At 37.7% G+C, this 26469-nt stretch overlaps 1 protein-coding gene across 1 annotated transcript in view; it reads right to left on the minus strand.

Moving 5' to 3' along the window:
- LOC131439201 (uncharacterized) overlaps positions 1 to 26469 on the minus strand; it is a 600687-nt gene that overhangs the window by 85192 nt on the left and 489026 nt on the right. Inside the window, exon 5 of the mRNA XM_058609943.1 lies at positions 24938 to 25061. Coding sequence (XP_058465926.1) covers positions 24938 to 25061 — 124 coding nt within the window. The remainder of the gene's footprint in view (positions 1 to 24937; positions 25062 to 26469) is intronic.

The following is a 26469-nucleotide window of genomic DNA, read 5'->3' on the forward strand; positions in this document are numbered from 1 at the left end:
AAAGAACAAATCGTACTACAAAAATGGTATCGAAAAGTTGGAAGATCGCTATAATCGCTGTACCGCCTCTGATGGCAATTATGTTGAATAATAAAAACGAATTTAGGCAAAAAAATGTGTGTTTCTATTAAACGATACGAACTTTTCAGCCGAACTGTTATATATATATATATATATATATATATATATATATATATATATATATATATATATATATATATATATATATATATATATATATATATATAATATTGATCATTATGAGCGTAAAGCAAAGCCTTGGTTTTACATTCCTGTAGTGGAATTTGACCTTCTGTTTCAACAGACTTCGCAGCCGATTCAGAGTGTACATAATAAGTGGCAGTTGATATCAATGTTCAAGATGATTACCATAATGGATTGAGACTACCATTTTATATTTTATATTCTGTGAAGAATGTTCAAATTGGTATGATCAACATCGAATTAAAATTTAAGCGTCGTCTTGTTCCACAGTGGTTGGTAAACGACTGGGAAATGCGCAATTCAGGCCCCAATGTGGTTCTTAGCCTCTTGTCCAGTAACTCCTATCCCTACCTCCTCGCGGTACCGGCTGGGGTACTAGTAACCATAGGAAAGATCGGATAACCAACCCCGGTGGGACCTTGGTCGTATGCTAACAGGGGAGGGGGGCTTGCCTTCTCTTTACAGAGAGCGAGCCTACCCGAGCGTCTGTTCCCCATGTTGGGGAGGTTCGAAACAGCGTCTGTTCTCCATGTTAGGAGCGGTTGATTACCGTCCTTGTGTCAGTGTGGGACTCTAAACAGTGCTAACACGATGGCCCTCCGGCGAGACAGGAGGTTGGTGCAGGCCTAACAAGCCGCGCAGAAAAAGGAAGTTAAATAAAGTAAGAAATACGACTCGGAATAATCGGCAAAGACCTACGCGACAAACAAAGGACTACGATTGGAAATCGCTTGGCTTCCCAGGATACGACCGAATGCTGAATGTCGCTTCGATGTCGTAGCACTGCAGGAACTTTGTTGGACGGGACAGAAGGTGTGGAAAAGTGGGCATCGAGCGGCTACCTTCTACCAGAGCTGTGGCACATCCAACGTTCTAGGAATGGGATTTGTAGTGTTGGGCAAGATGCGCCAGCGCGTGATTGGGTGGCAGCCAAACAGTGATAGAATGTGCGTATTGAAGATCAAGGGCCGTTTCTTCAATTACAGCATCATCAACGTGCACTGCCCACATGAGACGAGACCCGATGACGAGAAGGAAGCATTCTACGCGCAGCTGGAACAAACCTACGACAGCTGTCCACGGTGGGATGTAAAACTCGTCATCGGCGACATGAATGCTCAGGTAGGCCGGAAGGCAATGTACAGGCCCGTGATCGAGCTGGAGAGCCTGCACGCGGTAACAAACGACAACGGTCAACGATGCGTAAACTTTGCAGTCTCCCGAGGAATGGTAGTTCGAAGCACCTTCTTCCCCCGCAAGGATATCCACAAAGCCATCTGGAGATCACCTGATCAACATACGGAAAATCAAATCCACCACGTTCTCATCGACGGGCGATTCTTCTCCGACGTCATCAATGTCCGCAGTTACCGCAGTGGCAATATTGATTCTGACCACTACCTTGTCGCGGCTTGTATGCGCTCAAAACTATCGCCGGTGCACAATACTCGTCGCACAGGAACACCGGGACTGAATTTCGAGCAGCTACGTAGCATTCGTACTGCAGAGGAATACGCGCAACAACTGGAGCTAGTGCTACCAACGGAAGAGCAGCTTGGTGCGGTGACTCTTGAAGACGGCTGGAGGAACATAAGGTCCGCCGTGAGTATCACTGGTTTGACGGCGAATGTCAGCAGTTAGTCGAAGAGAAGAACGCAGAAAGGGCGATGATGCTGCAACACCGCACGAGAGCGAACGAGGAACGATACAGACGATACAACTTTTTGGCTTCGCTGACGATATTGATATTGTAACACGTAACCTTGAGAAGATGACGGAAACCTACATCGGACTGAAAGCTTAAAACATGAGAGGAAGAGGCTCTAGGGAAGAAACACTACGCCTCCCACCACGTATATTGATAGACGGTGACGACATCGATGTGGTTGACGAGTTCATGTATTTGGGCTCACCACCGATAATGACACCAGCAGAGAAATTCATAGACGTATTTTGGCAGGGAATCGTGCGTACTTTGGACTCAGAAAAACCCTCCGATCGAGAAAAGTACGCAACCGCACGAAATTGACCATCTACAAAACGCTCATTAGACCGGTTGTTCTCTATGGCCACGAGACCTGGACTATGTTGGCAGAGGACCAACGCGCCCTCAGTGTTTTCGAAAGAAAGGTACTGAGGACCATCTATGGCAGAGTGCAGATGGAAGACGGAACGTTTAGACGGCGTATGAATCACGAATTGAAACAGCTGCTAGGAAAACCACCCATCGTACGGACAGCTAAAATCGGACGTCTACGATGGGCTGGGCATGTCATAAGGATGTCGGACGACAGCCCAATGACAATGGTACTTGAATTAAATCCGACTGGTACAAGAAGAAGAGGAGCGCAGCGAGCAAGGTGGATCGATCAAGTGGAGGGTGATCTCAGAAGCATCCGTGCCTTGAGTGGCTGGCGACGAGCAGCCATGGACCGAGTTATGTGGAGACGTATGCTTGATACAGCAAAGGACACCCCAGGCCTATAGCTGTTAGGTAAGGTAAGTAACTTGTTCCACAGAACCAGAAAAATATCCACTTCATTGGAGTTGTAAAGTACGCGTGGCACTTTTTGGAGACTTCAATGTACAGAAAAATTTTCTCGCTGCTTAAAAGCTGTAAAAGGGGTAAAACGTACCCCCGAAGGAAATGTTGCTATAGCTAAAGAAAATAAGATTTGAAAGTCTCATGTATGACTAGCTTTCGTCACTATTATTTCTCATAATTACGAACAAATGTTCGATGTATGCATTGAAAAATACATTAAATATCTTATTTTTCAAAACCCTTGACAATTTTACATATATACGCATATATACGGGGCATGACGCCCGATCGTAGGAAACATGAAAAGTATACATTTCAAATTACGCGAAGTCACGGATTTCTGAACATAGAGGCAGGGTGATCCTAAACAGGGGTTGAACATCCATCAAAACAACGAAGCAAAACACATGACAACTACGGGGCAAAACGCGCCCTCATAGAGCTTCTTTTTCTTATCTAAAAAAAGTTTCAACCTTTTCGTGGAATCAGTATTTGCCAGATGGAATATTGTAACTGTTATCCTTTGAAGTGATAACTTATATGTAACGTTCGTAAGTGTATTCTTGAGCATTTTTGCCCACACAACTCGGGTCCTTTTGCTTTCAAAACATGGGATGATCATTTTGAAGATTTTTGCATATAATTGCAAATACACTATCTATATTAGAAGTATACCGACTTGATCGCAACGACGGAAACAGCTTGAAAAAGAGTGGCGGTGGTATTCTCATTGCCTGTCGCTCCAAATTCAATTCTCGCTTGGTTTCTCTCTTAACCTGTGAAAATGTTGAGCAAGTTTGGGTTGCTCTTTCGTTCACACATTGAATCTGATCGAACAACACTCAAGTTCTCTTTCATTGATAAGCGATAAATTGAGCTTAAATGACAAAATTTTGATCTTAAGTGATTTCAACCAACCTGGTATTAAATGGACTCGCGGTTCTTGTAAATATCTTTATCCGGATGCTTCATGTTCTTCTAAAACGCATACTACATTACGACTCCTGGACGATTACAACACTGCAGGTTTAGTTCAGCTAAATGATAACTATAACAGCAATAATCGCCTTCTGGATCTTTGCTTCGCCAGTTATGGATTGTCAAGTACTTGTTCCATATCCATCGCTCCTTCGCCACTGGTTAAAATGTGTCGTCATCACCCTCCTCTCCAAATCACTATACCTGCATACACGTCAACCGTTTTTAATAACGTTTCTGAAGGAACATATTACGATTTCAAGAGAGTGAATTTCAAGGTAATGAATCAGTTTTTGCTGTCGCTAGACTGGAGGAGTTTACTAATGGCGATTCCAATTACATTGCTATGTTATGGTCCCATATAGTTTCGTATGCTATTGATCAATTTGTACCCAAAAACATTCGACGTGAATCTGTCCATCTCCCATGGTCCAATCTGACCCTAAAACGTGCATAGCGTGCTAAACGTTCTGCTCTAAGAAAACTATCGAAGCATCCTTCGCTCCATTTGTGATCTTATTATATGTTCCTCAACAATCTTTATAAGAGACTGAACAAAATGTTATTTCATTCCCACCTCCTTCGTGCACAAAATAATCTAAAAATCAACCCTAAAAGCTTCTGAAACTACGTGAACGAACAGAGGAAGGAATCAGGACTACTCAACCAGATGTTTCTTGATGACGTTGAATCATCCGTGTTGCCAGACATTTGTAACCTATTTAAATCACATTTCAGCAATGTATTCTCTGATGAAACCTTATCGAATGATCAGATCTCCAAAGCTATCATTAATGTTCCTCGCCGTTCCCCGATTGGCCCCCATCCAATCATAACGACAGCTATCATTGATAAAGCGTGTTCTAAAATGAAACTATCTTCTAACGCTGGGCCTGATGGTACTCCTTCTTTGGTATTGAAAAAGTGCTCGAACAGCCTTCTGATTCCACTGTCGATATCTCACTCTCACTCAATTCAGGAACTTCTCCGGATATTTGGAAAACATCATATATTTTTCTTGTATTCAAGAAGAAAAATAAAGCTGATGTATCTAATTATCGTGGGATAGCCGCACTATGCGCTGTGTCTAAGTTACTTGAAAATATAGTTCTGGACTTCATCAAGCATAACTGCAATAACTACATCTCGGAAACACAACACGGTTTTATGCTAAAACGATCAACTACAACAAACTTATTGTCTTATACATCTTTTTTAATTCGATCTCTACAAGCGCCCCTTCAAGTTGACGCTATCTATACTGATTTCTCCATAGCCTTCGACAAGATAAACCACCAAATTGCAGTTGCTAAACTCGAAAAACATGGATTCAGTGGATCTTCACTCAACTGGCTTCAATCATATCTTATTGGTCGGGAAATGTTAGTGAAAATCAGTGAATGCACTACAACACCGTTTACTATAGGTTCTGGAGTTTCTCAAGGTAGTCACTTGGGACCATTCTTATTCTTGCTCTACCTCAATGATCTCAACTTTCTATTGAAATGCCTCAAACTATCTTTCGTAGATGATTTTAGGCTATATCATCTAGTAAGATCGCTCGACGAAACAATACTTTTACAGTCACTTGGGACCATTTTTATTCTTGCTCTACCTTAATGATCTCAACTTTCTATTGAAATGTCACAAACTATTTTTCGCAGATGATTGTAAGCTATATCATCTAGTAAGATCGCCCAACGACACAATATTTTTACAGTCACATGATTCAATCATTCGTTAACTGGTATAACGACAATAGAATGGTCTTAAATACCTCGAAATGTTCCGTTACGTCGCACAGTGATGCCAAGGTGGCAGAAATCCAAAAAATAAATTTATTTTTATCCTGCACTGTATTATTTTTTTAAATTCTCAGATAATTGAAGGATTACAGTTTAAAGTATAAAAATTTTTGAATAAGAAATAATCTCTCCATATCCTCTCAAAGATAGGGTATTGTAAACTTTCTTTACATCCTTCCATACAAAATATATGGTGCAATGACGATGTTTTGCGATTAGAGTTCTATATAGGTAGGAAAGGGCTGCCACTGTTCAATAGTATTTGATTTTATAGCATTTTTTCTCTACTTTTCAGAAAACATGCGATCCTGTACATTTCTGCACCTTAAAGGATATTTCCAATAATTTACGGGGTCGACAATAAAAATCACAGAAACAAGGGCCAGACTTTTGTAACTGAAGTCGGTGTCAGTAAAATTTAAATCAACGGCTTTATATAAAATAAAATCAGAATATTAATAACATACATAGCATAAAACACCCATATAAATGTCGTTATATAAATCTATTTATAATGAACATGAACTTAGCGGGGCACCCCTCACCAATGATTACGCAAATAGGCGAATAATTTGTTGCTAATTTGTTGCTAATTGGTTACGCTAATTTTGAATTTGTTGCTCATTTTTTTTTTAATTTTTTTGAGTACTTCGCTAAGTTCATATGAAGTTAGCGAAGCCCCCCTCCCAAATATGCTTCAAAACAAATCGAAGCCCAGTGAATAATTTGTTTCTAATTTGTTGCTAATTAGTTACGGTAATTTTGAATTTGTTGCTCAATTTTTTTTAAATTTTTTTGAGTACTTCGCTAAATTCATATGAAGTTAGCGAAGCCCCCCTCCCATATATGCTTCAAAACAAATCGAAGCCCAGTGAATAATTTGTTGCTAATTAATTACAGTAATTTTGAATTTGTTGCTCAATTTTTTTTAAATTTTTTTAAGTTCTTCGCTAAATTCATATGAAGTTAGCGAAGCCCCCCTCCAATTTATGCTTCAACACAAATCGAAGCCCAGTAAATAATTTGTTGCTAATTAGTTACGGTAATTTTGAATTTGTTGCTCAATTTTTTTTAAATTTTTTTGAGTACTTCGCTAAGTTCATATGAAGTTAGCGAAACCCCCTCCCAAATATGCTTCAATACAAATCGAAGCCCAGTGAATAATTTGTTGCTAATTAATTACGGTAATTTTGAATTTGTTGCTCAATTTTTTTGAGTACTTCGCTAAGTTCATATGAAGTTAGCGAAGCTCCCCTCCCAAATATGCTTCAAAACAAATCGAAGCCCAATGAATAATTTGTTGCTAATTAGTTACGGTAATTTTGAAGTAGTTGCTCAATTTCTTTTTTTATAATTTTGAGTACTTCGCTAAGTTCATATGAAGTTAGCGAAGCCCCTCTCCCAAATATGCCTCAAATAAATCGAAGCCCAGTGAATAATTTGTTGCTAATTAGTTGCGGTAATTTTGAATTCGTTGCTAAGTTTTTTTTTTGAGTACTTACTAAGTACTAAGTTCATATGAACTATTCTTCTCCCGCGAATAAAGTTTGTGAGTGTTTTTGAAGTACAATTTTCTCTGCTTCTTTCATTTTCCAGAGGGTTTTCAACAATTCAAGTATATGTATTGTTAACTAATAATATTTTTGCCTTTCTTATACAGAAAGGTTATGCAATAACTTGAAAATCCGACTAGTGAAAATTGGCCCGGAGGGCCAAGTGTCATATACCATTCGACTCAGTTCATCGAGTTGAGCAATGTCTTTGTGTGTCTTTGTGTGTGTGTGTCAAATAATCTCACTAGGTTTTCTCGGAGATGGCATAACCGATTTTGACAAATTTAGATTCAAATGAAAGGTCTCGTGGTCCCATACGGAATTCCTGAATTTCATCCGGATCCGACTTCCGGTTCCGGAGTTATAGGGTAAAGTGTGTTCAATATTGTACACCGTCACTTAAAATATTTTCGGATGCAACAAACATTTAAATCGTAATTTAGAGTGCGTACTAGAAGAGTTTGTGTGTCATGTTAGTTGGTGGCCGTACGAACCGACTTTGATTATACCGGTTCTCGGGTTCCGGTGCCGGAAGTGCATATAATAGTGAACCGACTTCGTTTTCTTAAGGATGACTTAGGCAATCAAAGCACTGTTTAAGTCTCAAACAAACAATCTCTTGGTTTCTTTCAAAAATCGAAGAGAAAATTTTTGAATTGAATACCACAATATTATATACATGAGAAAGGCATCATTACACCACTAGGTGGATTAAAACAGATTTTTTTCAGATTGTTTGATGTAGAGATTGACCGGACTGATGAAGTACTAAATCACTGAATACTAATTAAAATACCAGGGCTTGGTTGTAGTGTGTAAATAATTAGATCACCTCGTGACAAAAGAATCTTTAAATTTGGCAAATTAATTAATCAAAACCTTCGTTTATCTTGCAAATTAGTGTGAAAGAAATCGTTTTATTCCTAAATACAAGCAAATTTAAGAATATATTAAATAAAAGCCTTAGTCGAAACAACTAAATTTAGGTTAATTAGTTTATCTAAAAAGTTAGTCAATTTTATCTAAACCTCGTTCATTAGAAACTATTTTTGCCATTCTCTTATAGAAAGGTTATGCAATCACTATGAAAACCGACTTTTGAACCGAGGCCCGGAGAGTCGAGTGTCATATACCATTCGACTCAGTTCGTCGTGATCACAAAATGTCTGTGTGTGTGTGTGTGTGTGTGTGGGAGGGGGTGGGGGGAAAGTGTGTGTGTGACAAATAGTGTCACTCAATTTTCTCAGAGATGGCTGAACTGATTTTCACAAACTTGGATTCAAATGAATGGTCTTGAGGTCCAATACAAAGTTCCTGAGTTTCATATGGATCCGACTGTCGGTTCCGGAATTACAGGGCGATATGCACAAAAAAAAAGAAAAAAATAGTCACACACGTTTCTCAAAGATGGCTGAACCGTTTTTCACAAACTTAGATTTAAATGAAAAGTCTTATAGCCTTATACAATTTTCCTGAAAAAATATGCAATCAATTTTCTCGGAAATTTCTTGACCAATTTTCACAAACTAAGAAGGAAATAAAAGGTCTTGAAATTCTTTAAAAAGTCCCCGAAAAGTTGATCCAGGTGCACATTTTTATAAAACTTACTGCTAAATTCATCTAGTTGACGGATCTTATTAGTTAGTGATTATATAAAACTACTTTGGGAATACTAGTCCCCGGTTTTCGCTTCCGAAAGCACCGGTAATATTGAAGAAAATTTCCAAAAACGGAACTCCCGTCGATTTCTCAGCAATGGTTAAGCCTTTTACCACGATTCATGATTCCAATTAAGCATTGTCTTTAAATATACTGTACAATTTCATCCTGATCCGACTTCCGGTTCCGAAGTTATAGGGCGAGGAGTGTCATAACATTCAAATTCAAAATGACGATGCAGGGGAACGGGTATAGCGTGATGGGTAAGTCGATACCTTTCACGCTGCCCACCTGGGTTCGATTCCCAACCCCGCACATAGGGTCAAAAAACTTTTCTGATCCGAAGAGGTGAATGACAGCAATGTTAAAACCTCTATAATCGAAAAAAATGACGATGCAAAACTGGTACGCGACGGTACGTGCGGCTTTGCTCCATTCACAGCGTGCTTTGTTCAATTTCGTATAGCGTGCAGGGTTGCCACATTAAAATTTATATTTTTCAGGTGAAAAATATGTAAATTTTTAATCCTTTTATTCAAATTGTACCTCCTTCTTAGTGTTATTACAAGATCATGATAAAGATGCTTTTCAATAAAAGTGCACTTATTGCCTTTCTCATAAAGAAAGTTTATACAATCACTTGAAAAATTGACCAGTGGAAATTGACCCGAAAAGCTAAGTGTTCTATACAATTCGACACAGTTCATGGAGTTGAGCAATGTATGTGGGTGTGTGGGTATGTGTCAAATAATGTCACTCATAAAAAAATCTCGTAGCCCTGTAGGTTGCTATTGAATTTCACACCGTCATTTAGAGCTTTGAACTGATTCAATTTGTAGGCTTTATTAGTTACTTACGAACCGACTTTGGTTATACTGGTTCCTAGTTCCTGGTTCCAGAAGTACCAGAAGTAGTAGTAAAAAAGTTTAAAACGAGACTCACTCAATTTTCACAGAGATAATTTGATCGATTTCCACAAACAGGCTCAAATAAAAGTTCCTACAGTTTAATTTCATCCGGGTCCGATTTCTGGTTTCAGATCTACAGGATAAAGTGTGTTTAATCATTTAGTGCGACGATGCAAAATAAAGAAAAATTCTTATCAACTTGACGTAACTGTTTACAATTTGAAAAGGTTATGTTAGTTTATACCCAAAGAAAGTTTCTAATTTTATTCAAGATTGGAAAAAAAATATCTTCACAAAATCTTCTGGTGATATTGTTGAAAATATTAGTAATATTAGAAAGGCATCATTACACCACTAGGTGGATTAAAATAGTTTTTTCAAATTGAATGTACTGTGAAATCGTTTGCCAAGAAATTGACAGAAACGCACAAGTAAAATATTTGTTCTTTTTATCAAAATATTGATTGAAATAAACTAATCCACTGAGAAATATTTTTTGTCATGTTTTGTAGATTCTTCAAGCAGCAATATTTGCTAGATCAAAGCAGATTTTCTTTTGTCACTTTTGTCGTTCAGTCCGTCAGTTTTCTTTTGATCAGAATATGGGCCTCCATGAAAAAAAAACGGATGAAACTGACATGAAGACAAAACGCAACACTGAATAGTCACCACACACGCTCAGTTCAGTTAATCGTTCAGTTTTTCATTCCGTCCAAGGTTCATTTGGACTGTCCGGGAAACTGAAGGTGTATGTGCCGTTAATGGATGTAGGAATGTCGATCGAGTAATCGATTAATAATCCAGATACTCGAATAATATTAAATCGATTAGATTGAAACTAATATCGATTATTAAACTAGTCGAATGACTCGATTCGAATTCGATAATAATAATAATAATTGAATAAATTATCGGGTATTGGATAATTAATCGGGTATTCGATTATTATTTAATCGATCAATTTGAAAATTTTGCTCAATTCAAAAACTAATCGAGCAATTCGCAAATTCCGGACACCCGACTGTGCTCAACTTCACACTCAATACGTACACAATACAACATTCAAATATCTTCAGACAGAGTTGCACAAGTCTGTGAATCCGAAAAAAAATTCTGTGGACTTTCATTTCTCTTTAAAGTATAAGAAACAAAACTGACTTAGCGAGTAAAAAAATGTTAATTTTGATAAAAGTCTGCAGAAAAAATCGATTTTCCACGCGTCAAAGAGTTGAGAGAATGTTATTGAAACATTCAATGGTTTTAGAATGAGAAATTCAATGAGCGTTCAATATTCGCATCTTCATATCTCACTATAAAATGACGAAAGTAAATGTTTCATCATCAACAATCGGAATAAACAAAATATAATTTCAATTCCATATACTTTCATAATTTTACCCTCGTAAGTTTACGTGGGATATCAGCATTTAAGTTTCAATCTTAAGCCATCTCAAGCAAAGTCTCAGTCGTATGCAATTTTGGTTTTCAGTGCTGCACTGGTCTGGTGTCGATTAATTCAAATGATGCAACTTTGTCCACCAACAGCGAAATTGATCAATCGTCGTATGGATTTATATAATACTAGCTGACCCGTCGAACTTCGTCTCGTCAGAAGAATTGTCAAAAGACTAAGTGGTCAACGTTTCTTCCATTATTTTTCTTATTACTTAACCTACATTTAACGGAATTCGACACACACTCGCTTTAGCTCCAAAAGAAGAAACATCACCAAAGATTAATGTGAAAATATGACATACTTCTGTTAAGCGAAAATTGAACAAATGCACAGATTTCTATTCTGAACAGTCCGTTTTATGGAATTACTCATACGTTCACCCGACAGAACAAACTTTGAAGCAGTTTATTATACAAAAAAAACCTGTTTTAATCCACCTAGTGGTGTAATGATGCCTTTCTCATGTACATATAATATTGTGGTATTCCATTCAAAATTTATCTCTTCGATTTTTGAAACAAACCAAGAGATTGTTTGTTCATTAACTAGTATAACATACAGAATGCTTTGATTGCGTGAGTCATCCACATTTCCACAAACCAAAGATCCGACCACCAACTAACATGACACACAAACTCTTCTAGTACGCACTCTAAATTACGATTTAAATGTTTGTTGTATCCGAAAATATTTTAAGTAACGGTGTACAATATTGAACACACTTTACCCTATAACTCCGGAACCGGAAGTCGGATCCGGATGAAATTCAGGAATTCCGTATGGAACCACGAGACCTTCCATTTGAATCTAAATTTGTCAAAATCGGTTCAACCATCTCCGAGAAAACTTCATGAGATTATATGACACACACACACACACACACACACACACACACACACACACACACACACACACACACACACACACACACACACACACACACACACACACACACACACACACACACACACACACACACACACACACACACACACACACACACACACACACACACACACACACACACACACACACACACACACACACACACACATACACAAAGACATTGCTCAGCTCGATGAACTGAGTCGAATGGTATATGACAATTTTCACTAGTCGGTTTTTCAAGTGATTGCATAACCTGAAATATGAGAAAGGCAAACATATTATTAGTTAACAATACATATACTTGAATTGTTGAAAACCCTCTGAAAAATGAAAGAAGCAGAGAAAATTGTACTTCAAAAACGCGCACAAACTTTATTCGCGGGAGAAGAATAGTTCATATGAACTTAGAGAAGTACTCAAACAAATAATACAAATTGAGCAACGAATTCAAAATTACCGCAACTATTTAGCAACAAATTATACACTAGGCTTCGATTTGTTTAGAAGCATATTTGGAAGGGAGGCTTCGCTAACTTCATATGAACTTAGTGAAGTACTAAAAAAAATTTTAAAAAATTTGAGCAGCAAATTCAAAATTACCGTAACTAATTAGCAACAAATTATTCACTGGGCTTCGATTTGTTTTGAAGCTTATATTGGAGGGGGGCTTCGCTAACTTCATATGAACTTAGCGAAGTACTCAAAAAAATTTTAAAAAAATTGAGCAACAAATTCAAAATTACCGTAACTAATTAGCAACAAATTATCCACCTATTTGCGTTATCATCAGTGATGGGTGCCTCGCTAAGTTCATGCTCATCTATTTATAATATGTTATATCAGGTGTTGGAATAAACTATTAAAGTTTCATGATTTTTAGTGAGAGTATCGACAATTTTTAGTGAGAGTATCGACAATTTTTGGTGGTGTCGTAGTTTTTGAAGGTGACCTGACAAGTTATGTGCCATGGATTGGAGCAAATGGCAACCGTATGGAACAATGTCAGGTAAAAAATGGTGGCTTGGGCAGAACTTTTCATTGCAGCGATTACAAAAATAAGCTTTTACAACTTTCGAAGCATGGAGTCGTGCACTGTTATGAAGCAAAAATACTATGCCATGAAGATCTTCATATTGCGTCCGCTTTTCATGCAATGCTCTGTCCAAACGCATTTTAGTAGTTCATAATAAATAGCGCCCAGTTGATCTCACCACATGCACTTTTTAAGTTCTCCGGAACTTTCTTGTAGTCCATATAAAAATTCCCAAGTTCGAACCACGAAAACCACTTTATGCATGTTTGCTCAGCGTAATTTTTTTCATCATTTTTAATTTTACATAGTTTAATGAGATACTTTAACATAGTAAAAATCCACTATTTTTAGTAAAGCGGTAGTATTCAACCAAATTTTATTTGGTATCAGGTGTACAACTTTGCTTCCGCCGTTTTTTTTTTTTCAAAATTAAAAGCTTTATTGCGAAAAACTGCTTACAGATTTATTATTCAAAGTATTGTTCATCGCTAGCGACAACTTTCTCCCATCTTTCCGGCAATTTTCGGATCCCGGCTCGAAAAAAGGAGTCCTCTTTTGACGCTATCCATGAAGCAATTCATTTTTCCAACTCTTCGATGGATTGAAAATGTTGACGCGCGACTAAGGCGCATCAGTTGCGTTCGGTAGCGATCTCCTGTGATGGTTTCACCCGGTTTTAAGAGCTCTTCATCAAGCAATGCTTCTAGTTGTTCTTTGAAGGTTTCTTCTCTTCCACCGTCATGTTTGTCTTCGACATCGAAATCACCATTTTTAAAACGACATGTTCTTTTACTCAGAGCAGCATCACCGTAAGTTTCTGAGAGCATTCGATGCGCAAGTTATGTGCCATGGATTGGAGCAAATGGCAACCGTATGGAACAATGTCAGGTAAAAAATGGTGGCTTGGGCAGAACTTTTCATTGCAGCGATTACAAAAATAAGCTTTTACAACTTTCGAAGCATGGAGTCGTGCACTGTTATGAAGCAAAAATACTATGCCATGAAGATCTTCATATTGCGTCCGCTTTTCATGCAATGCTCTGTCCAAACGCATTTTAGTAGTTCATAATAAATAGCGCCCAGTTGATCTCACCACATGCACTTTTTAAGTTCTCCGGAACTTTCTTGTAGTCCATATAAAAATTCCCAAGTTCGAACCACGAAAACCACTTTATGCATGTTTGCTCAGCGTAATTTTTTTCATCATTTTTAATTTTACATAGTTTAATGAGATACTTTAACATAGTAAAAATCCACTATTTTTAGTAAAGCGGTAGTATTCAACCAAATTTTATTTGGTATCAGGTGTACAACTTTGCTTCCGCCGTTTTTTTTTTTCAAAATTAAAAGCTAGCGACAACTTTCTCCCATCTTTCCGGCAATTTTCGGATCCCGGCTCGAAAAAAGGAGTCCTCTTTTGACGCTATCCATGAAGCAATTCATTTTTCCAACTCTTCGATGGATTGAAAATGTTGACGCGCGACTAAGGCGCATCAGTTGCGTTCGGTAGCGATCTCCTGTGATGGTTTCACCCGGTTTTAAGAGCTCTTCATCAAGCAATGCTTCTAGTTGTTCTTTGAAGGTTTCTTCTCTTCCACCGTCATGTTTGTCTTCGACATCGAAATCACCATTTTTAAAACGACATGTTCTTTTACTCAGAGCAGCATCACCGTAAGTTTCTGAGAGCATTCGATGCGCTGCAGCTGCATTTTTTTGCGAATTGTAACAGAAAAATAAAACTTCCCGCAAATGGCGAGAATTGGGCACATAAACAGACATTTTCGAGCGTGAGTAATACGAAAACAAGAACAACTGTCACTGAAACGGCGATGACAATTCGTTAGGCACTGTACACACTCACTTTAAAGGTATTATCATCTATGTATTTTGACCAGCCTCAGCCGGTACAGCCACCTGTCGAAAAACGGCGAAAGCAAAGTTGTACACCTGATACTTGTGTTTGTGTTCTTTCATAGAATCGAAAAACTTAAAAAATGCCAAATGCAGAGCATATTCCAAAAATTAATATTTTTGTTAAAAACAAAAAAAAACACTTCTTTTATTGCTACTTTCCCATCTTCAATCATAGTGCAATAAACTACATCACGTGTATGTTACAACATAATGAAAATATTAAGGTTTAATCATTATTTGAAACATTAGTTAAAGCTCCTACTCACTCACGAAATAAATAAAAATACACAAGTGAATTTATTAAAAGAAGTCGTCAATTTTCGGTCCTTAGCGAACGGTCATGTCAGTTTTAGGTGGATCGACTGTTTTTCATACATAAACAAAACGGAAATATATTCAGAGACTAAAATATCATCCAGCTGACGATTATCGACTTATTTTTGGTTTTTGTCATCTTTTGTATGGAGAGGCATAAATGTGCGTCGTTTACTCGCAAACACTTGCTATTTAACTACGACTATAACATTTCGCTGATTGTACTGAAACGAGAGTCTACCGTTAAAGATTTAGGTATCGTTCTTGATACCAAGTTGAATTTCAAAAGTCATATCGATTATGTGATCTCTAAGGCCTCCAAGCTTTTAGGTTTCGTCTTTCGCATTACTAAGAGCTTTGTCAATGTACATTGTGTCGAGCGTAGTGTTTGCTACAATCGCATTAATCAGATGATGGCATTAATAGACTTTATTTATCAACCAAAATAAATGTGCTTAAAGGAGCACTATGAATAAGAAGTAATTTGACCCGATAGTTCGTTACCAGCGCAGTCATGAGAGCTGTTATTTACCCATCAAATCTCGCATCCCGTATGCATTAATATTGCACTAACTCATATAGCGGCGGAAGCCTAAGTTCGGGTCGAGACACCAGATAAGCTGGTGCTGATGGCAATGTAAATTAACTAGCAAGGACCATGACGAAATGCGAAGGAACAAAACATAAACAAACGCCAAAAAGAGGCGATAACAAATATCGGTCAGAACTTGTTCTCGGAGGGTTGTGGTAATAAAGTAATAAATATAACTCTAACGAAGAATGCAATAAAACGACGATCTAGCAACGGTCATGGAAATATTTGGAAAACATAATTAACATGCTTTTCGAGCATACAGATAAGGTGCCGCATATGTTTAGATAGGACGGCTAAGCAAGATTTGAACTTGAAACTTGAGCCTTCTAGGAAAGGCACTTGCAGCCGTTAGGGAATAGCGAAGGATAGCACAAAATGCAAGTGCTATCATCGGATCAAATCTTTATGTATTAGTGAGGCACCAGGAATTTGTTTACCGTGCTGACGAATGGTAACGTCAGCATCTAAGGAGAAAGGGAGATAGCAATAAATGTTGCACTGCATGTCGTGCAACATTTTCATTATTTTACCATATGATTCATGTATATATAGGTTAAGAAAACTGAAAATAGAGGAAGTCTATTAGTTACACCAGTCAGTGCTAGTTTATACTTAGAAAGAAAGCGCCATAGAAGGTCGTCGCCAGTCGAATTCTCATCCCACAGGACAAAGTCATCGCCAGAGAAGGAAGTTGTTGGAGCTTGGTGAAGTATCCTCGATTAGATAACATTTCCTTTTTTTTACCTTCCCTAGGTACAGTCCGCTGGAGAACCGTAGCCAGCATAAAAGCGTACTTCCGCTCTTATGCCCTACTTGTTTCTTCCCGGATATCCGAAAGATTTAAACAAAAAGGAAACAATAGTTTTCAAACCCAAAGATTCTTAAGCCAGTTTAGGAACTTGTGTTGGGTAAAGTCATCGAACGAGAAATCGCTCTCGTTCAGCCGGTGACATTTTGGTGGCTCCAGAGAGGAGCGTAACGCAAATTCCTTTAATTGGCTTAAGAATTTATTTAGTCTGACTTTGGAATAGTTGTTTTAAACTATTTTAGAGAATATTTGTTGAAAATTGATATAGGCAAATATTTTGAGTAGAATTCAAGGAGATAACAATTGTTCTTATTAAAATGGAATTTGTGTCTAATCCAAATGGACATTGTCGCCTTTGCACGAGGAAAGATCGTGCAATGGTCGAAATGATAACTTGCGATGAGTGCGATAGGTGGTTCCACTTATCTTGTGTGAATCTTGATAAACGGCCACCAAGACCAGAAGACTGGTATTGTGTAAAATGTCAGCAGCGGATTAAAGAATACGCTGCAATGACGAAAGACTTGGAAGTGACAAATATGGCACTCCAAGCAAAAAATGGCAGCAGCAGGGCAATTATTGAGCTGATGCGAATACACGAGAGGACCATGTTATCCCTCGTGACTTCCATTCAGAATACGAGCATGAAAGAAGACGCAATGTCAGTAAATTCAGGAAACTCGATTGAATGGAAAAGTTATTATGAAACCTTGCCTAAGATTATCGGTAATGCCAGAGGAATGGAGCAGCAACCAAAGCTGCACCGATATGATATGCTGCAGCCATGTACGACTGGTGGAACAACTGGAATTACAATAACCACCGGCTCAGAGGAGAACACAAGCGATTCTGAAGAGTTAGAGTGTGATAGTAATGAAAATGATTTTGTCGGATTCGATGAGTAGAGAGAACGGAATGTTAAGTTCTCCAAGATCCTCAAGTTCGATTTCCGATTTCACAAATTCTGAAAAAGTCCAAGAACTGGAAGCAAATCTTTGGTCGTCTACGGAAGCATATGGGGAAAATGTGGTTGCCTCGGTGAGAAGTGTCACATTAGGATCTTCCGACGAACAGAACAAAATGAAATCTGTTGTTGGTATGGCACCAGCACCTGGGAATGCATTTGACAACAACGCTAAAGTATTAGCTATGTCTACGATGGTGACTAAGAGAAAAGTCACCGCTCCTGTCAATGCTCTCGATGAAGCCTTCAGTGTACCCTTTGAATATGAATGGAAAAGGGAATTGGTTTATTATGCAAAGTTGGATGGCAATAGTAAAGATACAAATAATTATATCATCATACCACTACACGGGGGGTTAACGTCGGAATTTTACGTTTAAGAAAGTCTCCATGGATGGATCATCAGATGAAGAAATTATACGAAGTGCCAGATCATATGGATTAATGCCTCGACGACCTATACCAGAACCACTTTCTGGATACAATTTGGGTAAACGAATCCCAAAGACTAAAATGCTCAAAGAAACAAGTACACCACCATGTGTGTCGTTGATATGTGCATCCGTAAGTCGATCAAGTACAACTCCTTCATTGCGCTCGAATTCGCAAACCCCTCCTGAATCAAGAGAAATAAGAACTGGTTCCCAAGCTACCTTTGTGTGTCGAATGAGGAACCAGGTAGCTAACCACCTCCGACTGTGGAAAAATGTTCGATTGAAGAATTCGCTCGTTAATGATTGGACTGAATTGGAAAATATTTTCCAAAAAAAACGGCACAAAGTGTACATCAAATTTATAGATGTCAGGGCATTCTCTGATTGGAGAAAAGTATGCAGAGACTAATATTTTGAATGGAAAATATCAATTTTATTACTTCCAAACATAACTTCGATCCTGCTTGGACGATGAAAGACAAAAAAAAATTAATGTTCAGAAATGCTGAAATAGAAGAACTTTAAAAGGAAATGAAAAATATGCCGAGATATGATATTCAAAACGAAGAGGAGAGAAGGCAAACAAGGGACTATGTGCCCAAGGAAGACTGCTTGAGGAAATTATATCCCTTCATAGACGACAAAAATGGAGTCATGAGGGCACGAAGTAGATTGGAGTATAGTGCTCACGTAAATGATGAGCAAAAATACCCCATAATACTACCTCAAAAAAGCCATATAACTAATCTGCTTGTTAGGCATTGTCATGAGGAATGCTACCATCAAGCAGATGATATTGTTATAAGCAATCTAGCGCTATTTTTTTTATATTATAAACGCGAGAGCTGTATTAAAAAATGTAAAAAGTTGTTGTCAGAAATGCATTCTGAATACAGCTCATGTTGCAGTACCTAGGATGGCGCCTCTCCCGCAGGTACGAACTAATTTAAATTCGTTTCCATTCCAGTTTAGTGGAGTGGATTATTTTGGACCGTTTTACGTTCAAAAGGGCAGAAATGGCAAGGAAAAAAAATGGGGAGTTATTTTCACTTGCTTAGTTACGCGTAGAATACATATAGAAATGGCAGAGAACATGAGTACCGATGCCTTCCTCGTATGTTTCAAAAATTTTCAATGTCGAAGAGGTAAAGTGACTCAGCTTTACAGCGACAACGGAACTAATTTTGTAGGAGCCGAAAGAGAGTTGAAACGTCTCCTACAAGACCTCGATACAAAAATGAGACAAGGAGAAGCTGCAGAGTTAGAAATTTCGTGGGTATTCAACCCTCCAGCGGCTCCACATTTTGGAAGTGTATGGGAAAGGTTAATTGGTATCATAAAAAAGGCGCTCAATGTCATGATAGACGATATGTCTAAAAGGACACCTACAAGTGAAGTGCTGCGATCAGCCTTCATTCAAGCAGAGTGGTTCGTCAACTCGCGACCGCTAATACATAGAACATTGAAGGATGTGGACGATGAGATTTTAACCCCCTTCCATGCAATTTTAGGAAGACCGGGGAAATATGCACCACCCTTCGAAATGGATCCAAAACCTTACGATAAGAACTCGCAGGCAAGAATCCAACATGCCATGATGATATTCTGGGATAAATGGAAGAAAGAATATCTTCCAACATTTATCGCCAGAGAAAAATGGACTGGCGACGTAAAACCGATCAAAATAGATGATTTAGTCCTAATGGTGGATAACGAAGAACCTCCAGGACGATGGTTAAAAGGACGTGTTTCGAAATTAATTGTTTCTGATGACGGTGTAGCTAGACAAGCTGAAGTCATAACCAGAAAGGGAACATTTAGACGCGCAGTTGCAAAACTCGCGATCTTAGACGTCAAAGGAAAGGATCTAACTCCTGAACCGACGGTAAAAAAGAAATCAGGGCATGCTATAATGCATATATCTGAACCCGAATCCTGTGAATCTACATTTGAAAGTCACCGTATCGAGACCAAACGAAAATTAAATAAAACTTCTCAGCCAGAGAAGAAAAAGAAATGTACCAACAAAAAGGCAAAACCAGTCATTCGACTCTCTCCATATTATGTACTTGCAGGTTTATTAACCAGTGCGGCGGTGCTAAGTACGGCAAATGCGATATTGGTTACGCCGGTCGAACAGAATGGCGTATTTCTTGATCACATAGGGACAAGCCTTATGAAAAGAGGGATATGGCGTACAAATATCGAAACAATGGTATCACCAGATCAGGGTCGAGCTCTGGTTGAAGACATACGGGGTAACATATCAGCAACAAGGAAAAACATGATTAAAAATTTAAAAACTGATAATATGGAAAAAATTTTGGAAATTTTCAACAAATTGTGCTCGGATGCAATTTTCGAAATTGATTACGAGAGAACGAGATTCCGCCGTTCCAAAGGAATATTTGGATTTTTATGGAGTTTCCTCTTCGGTGAAAATGATGTCGAAACCGAACTAAAATCAATGAGGATGCACGACAATGAAAAGATACATCAACTATCTGAGTCACTTGTGCAATTAAATGGAAAGACGGCTGAGATGGGAAGCACGTTGAATGATCGATTCTACGAACTAATGAAGGAAACGAATAATTTGAAACAAAAATATGTCCTAGGTGACACGGAATACCTAGAAAGCCGATTAATTGAAATTATTATGCTGTCAAGGGAAACCATTGACGCTATACTTCACAAGTACAGAAGGATGAGATCATATCCACTTTCGACGGAAGAACTAACCGCGACTTTCGACAACATCTCGTCAATATTGCCAGCAGGACTAACAGTTCTTCGACAATCCTCGTTGGTAAAATATGAAGCACAGCAGATCAACGGGACTATCGTAATCGCAATGTACACTGTAGTTGTCAGCAAGACAGTGTACGAAATGTTTCAAATTATTCCTGTACCTCATACGGAGAATCACGCCATCATTGATATAGGAAAACCACGCATACTGATTAACCATAACGGGGAATATTTCTACCCAACTACGGAACCAGTACGAATGAACAAAACTCATTTTATAGTGGAACCTAGTCTGGTTCATAAGGATGAGAACCAGGTACTCTACTACGCCAGCGACACGACGAGCATCGTAATCCACTGCCAGCATACAATAATATCGCCACCCTATAAAGTGGCCGTAGTTAGGTTAGATTTTGATTGTAAAATTCAAAGTAATAAAAGTGTTATATATGGATTTGTGAATAGGGAAGAAAGAAAAACAAACTTATTTTTTAAAGAAAGAATTCAAATAGAATTCAATTTAGAGCAGAATAAAACTGAATTACCGAAATTGAATAAGCCTGCAAATCCATTTAATAACAAAATTTTTACAATATTAACAAATGATGATAAGAAACAAGATGTAGGTGAACCCATATTTGAATATGTATTAATGGGTGTAGGATTGATAGGTATTATGTACGTGGTAATAGTTATCTATTTACATATTAAAAAATGTAATACAACACGAAATTCCAGAAGACCGGCGGAGTGTTTGTTTCCACTTCCGCGAAATACAGCTGAAAGTTCGTTATAAAAATAAGGTCTTTGCAATTATTTATAGGAATAATAAGGATAACAGAGAAGACGAACACAATTTCAAAATTTAAGAGTAAATACCAATATTCCACGACAGTCGCTCGATTATCAATAAAGGTAATTCTTCAGGAAGATTTACGGGGCCAGAAATGTCGAGCGTAGTGTTTGCTACAATCGCATTAATCAGATGATGGCATTAATAGACTTTATTTATCAACCAAAATAAATGTGCTTAAAGGAGCACTATGAATAAGAAGTAATTTGACCCGATAGTTCGTTACCAGCGCAGTCATGAGAGCTGTTATTTACCCATCAAATCTCGCATCCCGTATGCATTAATATTGCACTAACTCATATAGCGGCGGAAGCCTAAGTTCGGGTCGAGACACCAGATAAGCTGGTGCTGATGGCAATGTAAATTAACTAGCAAGGACCATGACGAAATGCGAAGGAACAAAACATAAACAAACGCCAAAAGGAGGCGATAACAAATATCGGTCAGAACTTGTTCTCGGAGGGTTGTGGTAATAAAGTAATAAATATAACTCTAACGAAGAATGCAATAAAACGACGATCTAGCAACGGTCATGGAAATATTTGGAAAACATAATTAACATGCTTTTCGAGCATACAGATAAGGTGCCGCATATGTTTAGATAGGACGGCTAAGCAAGATTTGAACTTGAAACTTGAGCCTTCTAGGAAAGGCACTTGCAGCCGTTAGGGAATAGCGAAGGATAGCACAAAATGCAAGTGCTATCATCGGATCAAATCTTTATGTATTAGTGAGGCACCAGGAATTTGTTTACCGTGCTGACGAATGGTAACGTCAGCATCTAAGGAGAAAGGGAGATAGCAATAAATGTTGCACTGCATGTCGTGCAACATTTTCATTATTTTACCATATGATTCATGTATATATAGGTTAAGAAAACTGAAAATAGAGGAAGTCTATTAGTTACACCAGTCAGTGCTAGTTTATACTTAGAAAGAAAGCGCCATAGAAGGTCGTCGCCAGTCGAATTCTCATCCCACAGGACAAAGTCATCGCCAGAGAAGGAAGTTGTTGGAGCTTGGTGAAGTATCCTCGATTAGATAACATTTCCTTTTTTTTACCTTCCCTAGGTACAGTCCGCTGGAGAACCGTAGCCAGCATAAAAGCGTACTTCCGCTCTTATGCCCTACTTGTTTCTTCCCGGATATCCGAAAGATTTAAACAAAAAGGAAACAATAGTTTTCAAACCCAAAGATTCTTAAGCCAGTTTAGGAACTTGTGTTGGGTAAAGTCATCGAACGAGAAATCGCTCTCGTTCAGCCGGTGACACATTGTCTTACAGCATTATATTGTGCTCTAGTCCTCTCGACGCTTGAATATTCAGCTGTTGTCTGGTCACCCCATTATCAAATCGACATAGATCGGATCGAAGCTATTCAACATAAATTTGTTTGATTTGCCCTGCGTAACCTACCATGGAGAGATCCTACTAATATTCCTAGTTACATAGATCGCTGTAAGCTTATTGATCTTGATCGGTTATTCGTTTGTCGGAATGTCTTCAAGGCAACTTTCGTTGCTGATTTGCTTCAATCACGTATCGATTGTCCCGAACTCTTGCAGTTCAATAAACTCGACATTCATCGACGCAATCTTCCTTCCCACCCCGTTATGAGATTACCTGTTGCAAGAACAAATTATGGTTATAATGAGCCGTTCTCTAGTATGTGCCGAACATTTAACAACTGTTCCAATGTCTTCAACTTTCATTTATCTCGAAACATGATTAAGCGATTGTTTCATAGTCACCTGTCAGATTAGGATTTGTCTGGAACCGTTAATATTTTATTTTCATTCAACTCCCATTCCGTCTCTCCATAATCTTTATTCGAAACTAACTAGATTCGCTCGCCTAAATTAACCTGGTCGTTGTTTCCTCTTTTTTCTGTCTTCCACCATCCATTTTTAACACTAATTAGATCTACATGCCGATTCTAACCTCGTCGTTTTTCTGTCTTCCACCATCTTTTTGATAACTAATTAGATCTACATGCCGATTCTAACCTCGTCGTTTTTCTCTGTCTTCTACCATCTGTGTAATAACTAATTAGATCTACATGCTGATTCCAACCCCGTCGTTCGTTTTCGCTCGTTTAGCATCCCTCCACCAACCCTTGTTTTCAATTTACCTAACCACTTTTCTCCTCTCTCTCACCTTCTAAGTAAGGGTACTAATACTGTTATGCTTGGAGTCATCAACTAGTTATAGTGTTATAAATTTAGTTTCAACTGTTAGTTTTATTTGTAGTGTTAGGCATTCATGTATCTGTTGGATCATTGTAATCTGTTGATACAAATGATGAGGAGGTTTTATGCCTGCTGGAGTGAGAGATTGCTAAATTTTATCTCCACTGGACTTTTCCCTGCTCCAAATAAATAAATAAATAAATAATAATAAAAAAAATAAATTTATAATAGTAATAATAATAATAATAATAATAATAATAATAATAATAATAATAATAATAATAATAATAATAATAATAATATTAATAATAATAATAATAATAATAATTATTATTATTATTATTATTACTATTATTATTACTATTATAAATTTAATATTGATTCCTAGTAATGAGATGTCTATTGATGCAATTTCCTTTTAATCCCCATTTGGTTTAAATTAGAGATGCCAAACTCAGCACCCGTCATAAGCTTCCGCGAGCCGTAGCATCTAACTCCGAATACTAAGAGGTAAGTTGGAACTTTCATTTTGACAGACTATATCTCAGCTATTTTTGAGCGATTTCAAATATATTACCACCACTAGAAGATTAAATCATTTAATTAAAATTTTGTTTTGAATAATCGCATTGAATTGTACTCCCAAAGTTATAGTAAAAAGTTTGGAACAAAGTCTAAAAAACTGAAACGCTCATTTTGGCTGGTCTTTTGCATATGTCTTTAAATTCAAAGCGATGACGTACCTGTTTTCATCAGCGTTCCATCTTTTTTCCCGTGGTATTCAGAGTGGTAATAGAATTCGTTAGACTCACAACACATACGCTACGACTCGCTGGTGGGGAGCTAGAACAGGCTCAGAGCTCGTAGGAGCTGAGTTTTGCAAGCCTGGTTTAATCAGTGAAAGTTTTCGGCTAAAAAACCGTCTCATACCCGGGTACGCTCCCCTACTGCACAAATAACTACAGAGTCAACTATACTATGCATGCGAATATAAAAACAAGAGTATTATATCTGGTTTACTGTATACGTGATATTTCTTCAATATTACAACAAAAAGAGTACTTACTTGATTTGTGCTGAAGTTCCTTTGTTAATGGATAAACTCTCCGCTAGCGAGGCCAGTGAGCTGTCCAGATCTCCCGTTAGTACCTTTCCCGAAAGCTGAGTAGATGTTGCCTGCGTAGATTCACCTGCGAATGCGGTTGGTTGTTATAAAATAACAGCAGATTGACCTTCGGTAATTTAACCAGTGTTTGCAAGTTTTAATAAATCGCCCAATGTATACAATAGAATCGTTTAGAACTCGCCTAGATTACAAGAGTGATAATATTGCATCGCTGGCGAACGAATTGTCTAAGTAAACTCCGATCAAATTTCTATAAATAATTGTTAAATCAATTATTAATTTCTATTTCGTTCTCTACCAACCGTACTGAGACGCTCACCAATCCAGAAATTCTCATAAAGAAATGCAATTTACAGAAATTCGCATAAAGAAAGCCAATCACTGTGAAAACCGACTTTTGAACCGAGTTTCATAAACCATACGAATCAGTTAGTCGAGATCTGTGTGTGTAAATGATAAAAATATGCACTCACTGTTCTCCGAGATGACTGAACTGATTCTCACAAACTTAGGCTGAAATAAATGATACCATTGTTGCAGAATTTATTTTATATTTCATATGGACTATCATCTAACTTTCGGTTCCGGAAATACAGTGATAGATTGATAAGTTGAAAGAACTGAAAATTAAATAGCCGCATTTATAGAAGAATATTTGAAGAAGAGCTAATTTCTCAAAAATAGTACATAAATTCCTCAAGCTCACAGATATTGTGAATAGATGACCACATAAACTGGAAATATGGAACTCACACTCACTTTTCTCTGCGACTTCTCAACCGATTTTCTCAATCTTAGATTCAGATGAAGGGTCTTATGATCCTATGGAAAATTCCTGAAACTCCTCGCAAAACAGCTAAAATGTTAGTTTTTTTCTGAATTTAATTGGTTAACATTTGGTGCACCTAATACATTATTGTTTTAAATACACGGAAAACCCGCATATCACAAAATTACAATATTGCAATTGTTGTTTCACGCTCTGGTTGTTTCAACTAAAATGTTGTTGATTTAATTAATATATCTGTTGATTTTGTCATAACCACTCAGGTAAACGAAATTGTTGTGTTCAAATACTGTCACTTAGCGAAGAACGAAGACATCAAAACGCAGAACAAAAATCCACCATCCACGAACCATTTCACCAGAAACGTTTCATATTGAAAATTTTCAATGGCAAATGAACGTCATTTATGTTAGTTAGGTAGTGGTTGTTTTATGTAACAGAAAGTATGCAGAAGAATATAAGAGTTAATTGTAAAACAAGTTTTTAAAGTGAAGTGGTACTATTTGTATTTTCTTGAAAGTGCATCTGTAGCATTAGGTTTACCAGCGAGCCATTCTGCAAGTGCAGGAAAAAAATCTTAATTCCCTGTGACCATTTTTCAGGTAAATTCCCTTTTGAGTATTGTAATCTTTTGTTGCGTTTCTATATCCTTTATGAGTTTAGTGATAAAGCTATAAGCATTAGC

The sequence above is a fragment of the Malaya genurostris genome, chromosome 3 (genome assembly GCF_030247185.1).
Source record: "Malaya genurostris strain Urasoe2022 chromosome 3, Malgen_1.1, whole genome shotgun sequence".
Lineage (NCBI taxonomy): Eukaryota > Metazoa > Arthropoda > Insecta > Diptera > Culicidae > Malaya > Malaya genurostris.